This window comes from Mesocricetus auratus, unplaced genomic scaffold (assembly GCF_017639785.1).
Source record: "Mesocricetus auratus isolate SY011 unplaced genomic scaffold, BCM_Maur_2.0 Super-Scaffold_100020, whole genome shotgun sequence".
Classification (NCBI taxonomy): Eukaryota; Metazoa; Chordata; class Mammalia; order Rodentia; family Cricetidae; genus Mesocricetus; species Mesocricetus auratus.
Window position 1 is genome coordinate 4,720,893 of NW_024429201.1, and position 12,543 is coordinate 4,733,435.

At 42.5% G+C, this 12,543-nt stretch overlaps 1 protein-coding gene across 1 annotated transcript in view; it reads left to right on the forward strand.

Annotated features, from left to right (window-relative positions):
* Window positions 1–2,352: 2,352 nt before the first annotated feature.
* Window positions 2,353–12,543, forward strand: part of Itga2 (integrin subunit alpha 2) — a 92,446-nt gene continuing 82,255 nt past the window's right edge. The window contains exon 1 of the mRNA XM_005082774.4: window positions 2,353–2,545. Within this exon, the coding sequence (XP_005082831.1) occupies window positions 2,488–2,545 (58 nt within the window). The 5' untranslated portion in view covers window positions 2,353–2,487. The remainder of the gene's footprint in view (window positions 2,546–12,543) is intronic.

The following is a 12,543-nucleotide window of genomic DNA, read 5'->3' on the forward strand; positions in this document are numbered from 1 at the left end:
TCTCCTGTTGATTGCTTCAACGAACCAGGAAACAAGTTAAATAAAAAGATAAGAACCAGGAGAAAAAAAGAAATTACTGTTTATTGAATTTTGATGATACATTAGAAGATTATCTAAAATAGTCACAGGTTTAGAAACTACACATCTGTGTGACAACACATTAATCCTGATAGTTTAACTCAAAGGACATACAGTGACAGGATCACATGCCAAGCCAGATATGAGAATTAACATATTTAAACCAGATGTTGGAACAATTAACAAAAATGAAAAGCAATGCTACTCCTTTCATAGGTTGATTTACATCAGAAAAAGGTTACTAACTTGAATATATGGCATTTATGTAAATATGGAATGGTTCCTGGTATTAAAAATTAATATACAAATATCTGAAGATGCTCTGTTTTAATATTTTATATGGTAAATGTATTAAAAAACAAAAGTTCTTTAATAGTTTGAAGGGCATAAAAGGATGCTGAGGCCACAGTGGCAAAGCTCAGCCTTTGCCTTATTTCCTGAAGTGAGTGTGGCTTCCGAACTAACTAACCCAAGCAAGGAAGGTCCCTGTGAGGCTGTGAGGTAAGACTTTGGAAATGATGTTGTCTCAGCCAGTTCATGCTGGTTAAACTTGCCCTTTGCTTCCTAACGTTTTTTTGCCTGCTCTGAAAAAAAAATACAGCTCCTCATCGGTTCTGCCTCCAAAGCAGCATGGTGCTTGTTTGTCCTGTTCTAAGAGCAACAGCCCCCCAAAATGCACTTTCATCTCCCCAACTGAGACAAACAAAGCACATTGAAAGGGCTATCCTACTTCCCAAACTAGAGTCTGCTCCAAACAGAACTTGCATTCAGTGAGTCAGAAGGAAACAGACAGATAGCCATCTCCCTGAAACCTGGCAGGCTTCCCACCAGGAGGCTGGGAGCTGCCCAGCTGTGTGTCAGGGTTAGTGAGCAGCCACCTCGGGGCTTACTAAGCACATCACACCACAAGGTGAGAAGTGTCTGCTAGGACCCCTGAGTAAAGCTAAAAGAGGACAGGTGACAGAACAGGAAGCAACCTGAGGCTAAGAAGTCCGAAGGCACTGAGTTGAGAGTATTAATCATAAGTTCTAGCATGTAGTGAACGTCAACTTGGTACTGTTATGGTCTAGCAGATCATCTAGTCTAGCCTACTGGGCAACATCTAGCCCAGGGAGAGAATGTCTCGACACGAAAAAGTGAATGTCTCTTGAAGAGAAACACTCAGGTTTGTCCCCCGGCCTCTGTACATATGCAGCCATACAAACACATGCAGCTCACACACAAACCTATACAAACAGTCACATACACACAAAAGAATTCAAGGCTTCCGCTTGACCCACCATTTAATAAACAGTAAGTTATACTTGTCCTGCCTGGAAGTGTCTTGCTTGCTTCATGGACCCAGCTTAGGGGCCGCTCCCAAAAGATTTTGAATGGTGCGAGTAACAGCAATTAGACAGGGAATTCTTTAATTCACGAGACCTTTGGATTGCTTCAGAGAAAGCAGTCCCTGCAATAATTCTAGTGTCAGCACTGTACGGGAATCTGTGGCTACACGTTGATGTAGAGGCAATTAAAAGTGGATGTTCTATTTCTTGGATTTGGAAGTGAAAGACTCAGATGGAGAATGATGTTTTTTTCCCAGAGTCTGAAAGACTGGAAAATGGTGATGGTATAACTAGCGGAAGAGTTGTGGGTCACTAGCAGCTCTTCCCTCTTCTCACCTGTCCTAAAATGAATCCAGTAAACTCGGTGCTCCGACCCTCATCACCTCAGAAGGAACGATCACCTCTCTTCCCCTAGACACACCCCTCTGTGATGCAAAAATAGTACCTCGGGGATAATTACAACTTGCGAGCAGCTCTTTCTGATGAGTTAGTGTCGAACCTGGTCATTCCGAGCTTATTTCGGTCCCTTTCTCCACCCACTCAGGAAAAGCAGAGAGGAACACGCACGTAGCGGCAAACAGGACTCAGGGCTCTTGCTGAGAGCTATAGAGGGCTATAACTGCCCTGGGGGTCTGGCTAGGGATTTCCTGTGGACAAAAGACAAAGTGGAATGGGAGGGGCTGGTCTTGCACTCTTGGGTCGGGTGTGCTAGGACAGGCTGGTACAGGGCAGGAAAGGTCATCAGGCGGGTGGTCCCATCCCCACTGCCTGCATGATGCGGGGGCTGGGTGGGCGTCGCGGGATCGTGGCTAGCTGTGTGGAGCCCTGGAGGAGTTGCAGCCGCTGCCGGGCTGGGCTCCGTGGGGCGTGGCAGGGCAGATCCGGAGTTTGCCCAAGCTAGAGGGGCGGGCAGGGGCGGGACCTAGCTCAGTAATAGCAAGCAACTTTTCCTTGCTCTCATCCAGGCCAGGAGAGAAGTCCTGGGGACAGCTTCTGGAAAGTCTCTAACTTCTGGGAGCCCTCCACCAGGGCTACTGTGTGCACCCCCAGAGCACCTTAGACTTCCCAGAGCAGACCCAAGATGGAGCCGGGACAGGCAGGGGGCGCGCTTCTGCTGTGGCTGCTAGTGCTCGCTCAAGGTAAGTCTGAACTCCCATGCGCCTCCGAGGCTGGAGGGACCGGGAGTGGTCCTGGGACAGCAGAGAGGGATCAAGTGCAGCTGGAAAGCCAGCGACAGAGTCGGCTCGGCATCCACGTGGACTCGGGATCCGGGCTGCCTGGAGCCGCTTAGACAGACAGACGGACAGACAGACAGACAGACGGACGGACGGACACACACACACACACACACACACACACACACACACACACACACACACACACACACACACGTCCATATTAAGACATGCTTCACCTGCTCAAGCCCCCTTCAAACTCATCTTTGGAAGCGCTTTGGGTTTAGATGTTCTCACACTCAGACGTTTGGGGACCCTCAGACCGTGCGTCCAATCTCCCAGATTGCTATAGATCCAGCAGGTGCTGAGCTAGCCCTGAATCAGGAACCCGGGATCTAGCGCAGGGCTGAAGCTTGCAGCTCCCAAAGGGTGGCTTTACAGGAAACCTTGATGTGTGTTTTTCACCCCACAGTCGTGCACACTGCCCCCTATTCTTATTTCAGAAAGAAGCGCTGGTGTTTCTTTTCACGGGAGTCAGGAAAGCCAAACACATCTTAAATACTAGGCAGAGGGAAATTCTTTCTTTTCTCCTGCCTTCCTCTCATTGTTGTAATGTCCTTCAAAGAGAGGAAACTTAAGTCACTTCTATCTGCTTTCTTCATCTTAGACTTCACAAAGTGATTCGCTGAAGCTGGAGCTAGACTGCGTGGCCTGACTTCCTTTGCCCTAAGTGAGGAAGGAGGGCTGCTTGGGAGACTTGGGAGAACTTTCTTTCCACCTTTATTCTCACCCAGGCATGCACCTAAAATGAAGGATTTTAGGATAGTTGGGGGGAGAAGGAAGCAATTGTGTCTGCACTTTAAACTGCTAACCGAATAGCCTAATGGTCACTAGTTGTCAATTATTTTTACAACGGAAAGCATTCTCTAAACTGTGCTGCTCTGGGGCTAATCTTTCTTTAAGATAAGGAAAACAAGTCCAGGTTAGCCTTGTGGAATTTCCTGTGTGTCAGAGAGAAGACAGAACTATGCTCTAATCCCAATGCTCTAGCAAATGCAGGGTACCATTAGTTGTTAGGATGCTACCTGGTGCCCCATGCTTCACATATGTTCTGTCCTAGGGACACACATTGATTTGAGGGGCCATAAACTCTTAGCCATGAGTTTAAGACAGCTGCATTGGATTCCGAAATTCCAACTCCGGACCTCTCCCAAGAGGCATTGAAAACACAAATCCAGTCATTTCATCTCCCTTTAATTGTTGGTATTTTATTCAGTGAGGCCCCAGAAGCACATTATTTTCTAATCTTGAAATGTTGAGGCTTGTTCTGGGAGGAGCCGTGAAGACTGTGGTGGAATGTGTTGCCGAAAGGCATGAAGTCAGGTACTGGGTTTTCTTCTGTAGTTAGTTAACAAGGATGACTCAGTGTCAGCAAGCAGATGGGGTTTATATGACATCTGTAAAAACTGCTCCAGGTATTTATTCCCTCCTTCTGAGTTAGTTATTTATATCCAAGGAACACATTTTCTCTCAATTTTATTCATGTAATTCAATTTTGCCATTTGAGAGGGCAATTGAGATTTGTAGGCAGGTAGTGTGATTTTCAAGGTCTTGGATATGTAAGGCTGACATTTAGTCTAAAGCTGTAGGCCAGCAGTACTTCACATTTTTTTTTTTTGGTTTTTACGAGACAGGGTTTCTCTGTATTGTTTTGGAGGCTATCGGTCCAGCCCGGCCTCGAACTCACAGAGATCCGCCTGCCTGTGCCTCCCGAGTGCTGGGATTAAAGGCGTGCGCCACCACCGCCCGGCCAGTACTTCACATTTTTGTTTTACCCTAGCTATATAAACATTTTTCAACATTACTTAGCACTAAACAGACACATGTATTATTCTTTATAGATCATGGGCATGCACAATTGTGATGCAAATACATACAAAAGTTAGAAATGTAAAGGTCTGCATGAATGTGTGCTTTAAATTCTTACATTTTCTACAGCACACAGGCAGAACACATTAGAAGGAAGTTCATCTTGGATCTCATTTTAACACTTAGATTCCACACTTGTTTTCCATAACCCTTCTCACAGTGGATAAAGGAACAAATACTCAGTTTTGTTCCATTTTCATCACTTTTCATTTTCCATGGGCAGTCAGGGTGGAAAAGACAGATCACAAAACTTGTGGATAATCTGTAAATTAAGTACACATCCAGAGAGGAAATCATCTCCTCAACATGAGTGAAGTCACACAATCTCCAGTGGGCTCAGGGGCTGAGGAATCCTCCATGTGGATTCTGGATCACACTGCTTCTTAACTCCCTTCTGAGCTGTCAACTCTCTCTGTCACTGTCTCTGTGTCTCTGTCTCTGTGTCTCTGTCTCTGTGTCTCTGTCTCTGTGTCTCTGTCTCTGTGTCTCTGTCTCTGTCTCTCTCTCTCTCTCCCTCTCTCTCTCTGTCTCTCTGTCTCTGTCTCTGTGTCTCTCTGTCTCTGTGTCTGTCTCTGTGTCTGTCTCTGTGTCTGTCTCTCTCTCTGTCTCTCTCTGTCTCTCTCTGTCTCTCTCTGTCTCTCTGTCTCTCTCTGTCTCTGTCTCTGTCTCTGTCTCTCTCTCTCTCTCTCTCTCTCTCTCTCTCCTCTCCCTGTGTTACTCTCCTTTGCCTGTAAACTCGTCAATAGATTTCCCTCACGGTAAGCAGTCTTCCTTTTAGCTTTTCATTTCCTCATGAAATGCGCCTGCTCTTCGCTTGTACTCTCTTTTTGTTGTCTCCTCTCTTCAGCCTCATTTAACCTCCTTTGGAGGCCCATCTCCTACTTATTGCTAGACACTGTTTGCAGAGCTCCATCCTGCATCTCCCTCTTCATTCTAAAGGTGCTTCTGAACCAAGCTCCTTCCCCAAGGCAGGATCTCTGGCCTCATTCACCTCTTGAGTTCAAAACACCAAATTTCCACACAGAGGTGTCCGGTGAACAAGCCAGACTCGATGCTTTCTGAGCTGAATCCACTGCCCGCCTTCCAGGATCTCCCCTTTACAGTTCACTGTGGCTTACAGGCAGTGTGCCATGCAAGCAGGGAGGCTGGGAATGTTCCTCATGATTTCCATCTCACACTCACAGTCCAGATTCTGCCAGTTTTTCCTACCGATGGATGCAACCTCTGCCACGACCTACTTCAAGCACTCATCTTCTTGTGTCAGAACGTCTGTAACTTTGAAAGTGGCTTTCCCACTTTGTTCCTTGTCCTTTCAGTTTATTGCTCTCGTCACCAACAACATTACCAACACTTATCTCGGTCCGATAATCTACATCCTTACTTCAAACACTTGGTATTTCTCACCACATCTAATATAGGGTAAAGTCCAAATTTCTTGGCATTCATAGAAGTCCACTACCACCTGGCTGTAGTTTCCCTATTCAACTGTTTTTTTTTTTTTCGGTACTGCCCAATCCTACGCTTAAGTATACACAGACACTCCACATATGTACACAGCGTACACATTTCAAATCTTATAAATATACACAAAGGGGTCATAACACAGGTTGAGAACTGCTGTATTAGGTGACCTCTGGGAAAAGATTCTTTATTCTTCAGATAATATTTTGTCAGATTCAGATGTGATGGTCAGAGAAGCTTCATCATCATGCAACTATGATGTCAGTTACCTGAAAGATGAAACCAAACATACCGTGGGTAGCATCACAGAAAGATAATCAGTGTCTGGCATTGTCTTTGAGTTTCTAAATCATCAAAAAGAATTTCTTGTCAACTTCTTTAAAATTTTTATATAATTTTAAACTTAGTTGTATTTTATATAACTGAGAATTGTTAATGTTTCTATGGCATAATAAATATGTTTGCAAACAGTTAATGAGTGACACCAATCAGAATGTTGAGTTTAGAGAAAATAATAACATTGTGATGCTAAAAGTTCAAGCCTCCAGAGAAGCCTTCATAGGAACATAAAGGAGTCATTAGACTGTAGATCTTCCATGGAGGACTGTGGAGGTCAGGGGGTCCAGTACCTCACTTTACCTGGATGGAAGTAGCTTTATGGAAAGATGAGGTAGACAGAAAGGTAGAAGAAGGGCCTGAGTTTAATTCCTAGGTCAGGGAGGAGCGCTGACAAAATGAAAGCACATCACGAAACAGAGGATACAAGCTCGGAGAAGGCAAGGTGGGAGGTCAGTGGTCATCTGGCCTTCAGGCTCTTCAACTATGGTGGAGCCAGAGTCTTATCTGGAGGATGGGGGTAGACTTTGAAGGGACTTGAGCAATGAAGTGATGTGCTCAGACTTTCTCACTGCCAGAGCACTCTAGTGACAAAAGGAGGTCAAGGGACAGAGACCAGGTAGAAGATGCCATGCATGTCTAGGAGAGAAACAGTTTAGTGTTAGCCTACCACAACAGGAGAGAGATGATAATTTAAAAAAATCTCAGAGAGTAGCAGTAGGGAAAGAGAGTAAAGTAAAATTTAAATGCTATGAAGGGAGAAGATGAGACAGGATCTGACGATGGACTTAATTCTGTCACAAGAAAAAGATAAAACAGATGCATATAGATTCATGATATGTAACACACAATGTCCAGCCCAGCCATGTATTTAGGTAAGTAGTGCTAAAAGAGGCAAGTTGTAGGAAACAGATTATAAATTGGGAGAGGATGAGCTAGAGACATCCATGGGTACCCTGTGGTTAGCAGACAGTGTTGTCTAGGATCAGTCAAGTGTGTGAGATAAGGAAAGAGATGGGAAGCATCACATCTAGAGACAACTGAACACACGACGTTGATGAGTCAGGCAAAGAAAGAGGTCTATAGACAGAACTTGGGCACCACTTTAGAGGGTCATATGAAGAACAAGTGGTATGGGAAGAGAGATAATAATGGCTGGAAACTTAGCAAGAAGTCTGTAGGAAGTGAGGCACCACAAAAGTTCTTGGAGAAGGCATTGTTGGTCATCGAGACAACTTTGCAGAAGTTAGGTGATTGTCGTTGCTTGGGTAGTGGCAGTGTCCATGGAGTGAATAAGTAGAAGTGAGAGTAAGGGTAGAAGAGGGGAGGAGAGAGCAGAGAGGAGTATCTAAACCAAGATAGAAATATTTGCATGTAACTCATTATATTAGATCTCAAATTTCCTAATCATAATCCTTCATGATGCAAATATACTTTATCCACTGAGCCATCTCCTTTGCCCTATTCTTAATGTCATTAGAGTTATAATTACTGCAAATTGCATACATTCCATTTTGTCCAGTTTAGGTTTGCTGATTCATGTATAGAAAATTATTTTCACTATGTTGTACATACTTAAACTTCAGACTTTTTCTAGCCTTTTCAGCTTGCAGAATACTGTGGCAGCCAATAATTTTAAATATAGTTTCTCTTGAAGATTTGTCTGTTTTCATTGCCAAGCAGTTAAAAGAACCTTGAATTGTAGGCAAAGACTCCTGCCTTATCATTCTGTGCTCTAAACCTACAACTGCAATTCTTGCTTTTATCACTTTAAAGTGGATGGAGACAGTCTTTAGTAAGGAATGTTCTGTATAAAAATGGGGCTAATGTTTAAACAGACCAGAGCAAATGAAAGCACAGTAGAGGCTGTATTGTCGGTGTCTAAGATTATTTCATTGTTTGTTAAAAAGCATGAGGAAAGCCACCGCTCCAGTAGCCACCTTGGACACTGGCAGCTGTCATTCATCGAAAAGTGGCCTTTGTTTGTCTTTGTGCAGGCCTGAGTTCATTTCCATGGATACCATGTAGCTGTGCAGACGGAATACCAGCTGGATTCTGGCTAGAGCAGCCAGACAGCTCTATTCCAGATTGTTCCCCAGTTGCATTCAGTTCCTTTAGCCCACAGCTTCTTTGCTGCTTGAGTGAGAACCATCTTGGACTTTATAACCCTTTCTAAATCTCATTGTGAGCACTGGATGCACGAAGCAGTTATGTTACATTAACTGACTCGGTTTTCTGTGTATTTGGTAATGTTATGTGGAGGAGGAAACAAAAGAGAATCATAGCATGTAAATTATAAGACTTACATGATCTTTATTTTCCTTGCAGAATGAAAATATAATATATGGTTCTAATGAAAACACAATACAGGATTTAAAATGATCTATGAACATATAGCAATTAAGAAATCCCTTCATTACAACAATGCTTAGTGTAATAGCCTCATTGCAACATTATTTCTGGTTATTGTTTGGAAGAGGGTTGAGGCCTTATGATGCTATTAGCCTTGGTCAACATACAGCCCTATACTTTCTTTTTTTGTTTGTTTCATGGCCTCCTGTCCAGATGCACTCGGTCTATCAACTCCTATGTTGAAGTAATTGGATTCTGTTTCACGGAAGTACGTGTGCCTCAGGAAGCACACCTATCCCTCATGCAATTTAGTGTCACTTCTCAGGTGGACCCTTCCAGCAGTTGTCACATGCTGTTCTGAACACTGTTTGCTCTTATCAGCTGTGAGCTCTGAGAAGACAAGCCTTCCTCCTGTGTATCAAGGATTTTTTTGTTAATTATTTTAAGAATGACTTTTGCATTTATTCGTTTAGTGGGGAAGGAAGAATACATGCATTGGCACACGTGGAGATCAGAGGACAACTTATGGGAGTCAGCTCCCTCCTCCCACCTTGTGGGTTCAGGGGGTAGAATTGAGGTCATCAGGCTTGGGCACTGAGTGTCTTAACCTGATGAGCATTGTCACTGGCCTGGCCGTGTTAACATTCTACTTATGAAACACAAATGAGTATAAGAATCCCAGTAGAGTTGTTCATCTTTGTATTGATTTATAGGACTTTAGCAGCCTGTTATGTGTGAGCCAAAGACAGCCTTCCACTTGATGGATTTTATTCTCTTAATGATGGCATTCTTAATGGGAATGTAGTGACACTTAGAATACTGTAATAGTTGCTCTCATTCTAGTTTAACTATAACTTCAAGGAAAGTTCCTTTATTCAAGGTCATAAAGATATCGTCCTGCATTCCCTAAACAGCATTTATTTGTTATTTCATGTAGACCTACATTTTCCTGTAGTGGATTTTTGTGAATGAGAGAAGCAGTAGTAGGGCTGGAGATGTGGCTTAGCCATTAAAGGCTAGGCTCACAACCAAAAATAATGAAGCAGGAGTCAAAAATCATGTTTTATATACAGACAATCAATAATCTTAGCAGTATTGGCTGAATGAAGAGTTCATCCTACAGTTCCCTCCTTTATCACAGACAAGCAGTGTGGATACTTGGTTCTAGCTCATGCTTCTCTGCTGTGTTCCAAGATTACCCTTTTTAGAGCAGATGCATAGTAACTCCAGTAGGACATTTTCCCTACCTATTTCTTCTTCAGGAGTGTGTTGGTCTTGGCACTTAATATATAATTTGGAATTAGCTTGTTAATACCAATGCATTTCTTTAACTTTTAAAATGTCTTGAATATTTAACCATATTGAATCTGTAAATGAATTTTTGGATAATTGACATATTTGCAAATAATGAGTCTCTGTAAATGAATTTTTGGATAATTGACATATTTGCAAATAATGAGTTCTCCAACCTACCATTCTAATAAATTCACTTAAATCTTTCACCTTTTTAGTAATGATTTCTAGCTTTTGATACAGACAACTCTCAGTATATGTTAAACTATCATTAGGAATGTGATACTTTATATTGTTTTAAGAAATGATTTCTTTTTTATATATAAATTTTATTTAAGCCGGGCGTTGGTGGCACATGCCTTTAATCCCAGCACTCGGGAAGCAAAGGCAGGCAGATCTCTGTGAGTTCGAGGCCGGGCTGGACCGACAGCCTCCAAAACAATACAGAGAAACCCTGTCTCGTAAAACCAAAAAAAAATTTATTTAAATTAAAAATGATCTTATTTTACATATCAATCCCAGTTCCCTCTCCCTCCCATCTTCCCATGCCCCACATCAATCTCCATCCCATCCCCCAACCACTCCCCAGAGAGGGTGAGGCCTTCCATGAAGGATCATCAAAATCTGTCAAGTCATTTTGGGCAGGGCTTAGGCCCTCCCCTGTGTATCTAGGCTAAGAGAATATCCTTCCATGGGAAATGTGTTCCCAAAGTTCGTTTGTGCACTAGGGATGCATCCTGGTTCCATTGCCAGAGGCCCCATAGGCTGCCCAGTGTTCCTAGCTGACACCCACATTTGGGAGGCCTGGTTTGGTCCTATGTTGGTTCCCCAGATGTCAGACTGGGGTCCATGGGTTCCCACTTTCTCAGGTCAGCTGTTGCTGTGGGTTTTCCTAGCATGGTCTTGACCCCTTTGTTGGTCACTCCTCCCTCTCTGAAACTGGATTCCACGAGTTTGGTTAAGAAGCAATGATTTCTGAAAATGGTTTTCTAAGTGAAATCAAGGTTTTAATACATTGAAATGCAATTTCTGTACCATTATTTTACATAATGGACAGATATGAAACCTGAGTTCTGTCCCAGGACCCAACAGGGTGGTAGGAGAACTTACTCCTGAGAGAGTTGTTCCCTAACCTCCAAAGACATGCAGTGACACATATGTGTACACACCCCAAACATACACACACTAAATTTATTGTTTATTTTATTCCTTAGCCCTAACATATTTTCATCTTCTTTGATTTTAGTTGCTCACTCACTGTCATATCAGGTATGCATTATTTTTTCACAGAGAGTCTTTTTTTCTTTTTTACCTTTCTAATACTTTCTTGTCACACTGAGCTAAACAGGACCTTCAGCACAGTGGAAAATGCTGTGCTGAATACAGAAAAGAAGAGGCAAGGGGAGACTCCTCTCATGAACAGATGTTCACACCTCGATGCAAAGCAAGATGTGTACTGTAGACTATAAATAGGTTTTCTTTCATCACATGATGCTCCTTCCCTGTTACTTTGCCAAGATATTTTTTAACTTGACAACTGATTTATTTTTATAGTTTTCTGCATCAGGAGCATCATGTAAGTTTTCCTCCATAATCCATTAACATGGCAAATTACACTGATTGCTTTTCAGATATGATGAAGGCCTTGTATGTGGACTGTGGGCAGCTTCATCAACATCTGTAATGGGTTGTTGGATTAGTTTTTGTATTCATGTTCATGATTGAGATTAGCTTTGATTCAATTTTTAATGCACTCTTCCTTTGAATTTTGATGTCAACACTGAGCTATTGCCAAAAATGAAACCTCAAAGCCCACCTGCAGTGACACACCTCCTCCAACAAGACCACACCCCCTAATCCTTCCCAAACAATTCCACCAACTGGGGACTAAGCATTCAAATATAGGAGCCTATTGGGGGGGGGAGCATTCTCATTCAAACCTCCACAACAACACATACTGCACATAAATGTGTAAGTGTAAGTTACAGAGTATGACTGAAGATGGTGAATAGGAATTCAAGAATGCCTTACAAAAGTCAGAGACAAAATGCTGGTAGACATGCAATAGGACCTTTGTGGGAGGTTAGGTAATGAACCCATTTGGAGGAATGCTGGAGATGCTTCCACAGAACCAGCTGCAAGATCACAGGGCTGAATCAAACATTAGGATTGAGTTGAGCTGCAGAAGCAAGATGCAGAGCCATGGAGGCCATAGGCTTGAGTTGTAGAGCTAAATCCAAACAGATAAACATTTTGCCTTATATTTCCAAGTTGTTATTTTTCATAATTTTTATTTAAAATTTCAAGTGAACACAAAATGATTTTAATGACTTCAGCTTTTAGTTAGTGTAATATCTATAGTAACAACTCAGTTCTTGATTATTATATTGACAAATCAGTTCTTGATTATTCTTGTCAAGAGGTTATACAATTTATAAATGCTGTCAAAGAAGCGATTTGTAGTTTCACTTATTATTGGCATGTCATATTTATGTCCACTTCTGTAATTTTGGATCTTATTTCTATACTCGTCCTTATTTTTTTCATGAAGTTTCTCAACCATCATATTTAAAAATATTTCTTCATCCACA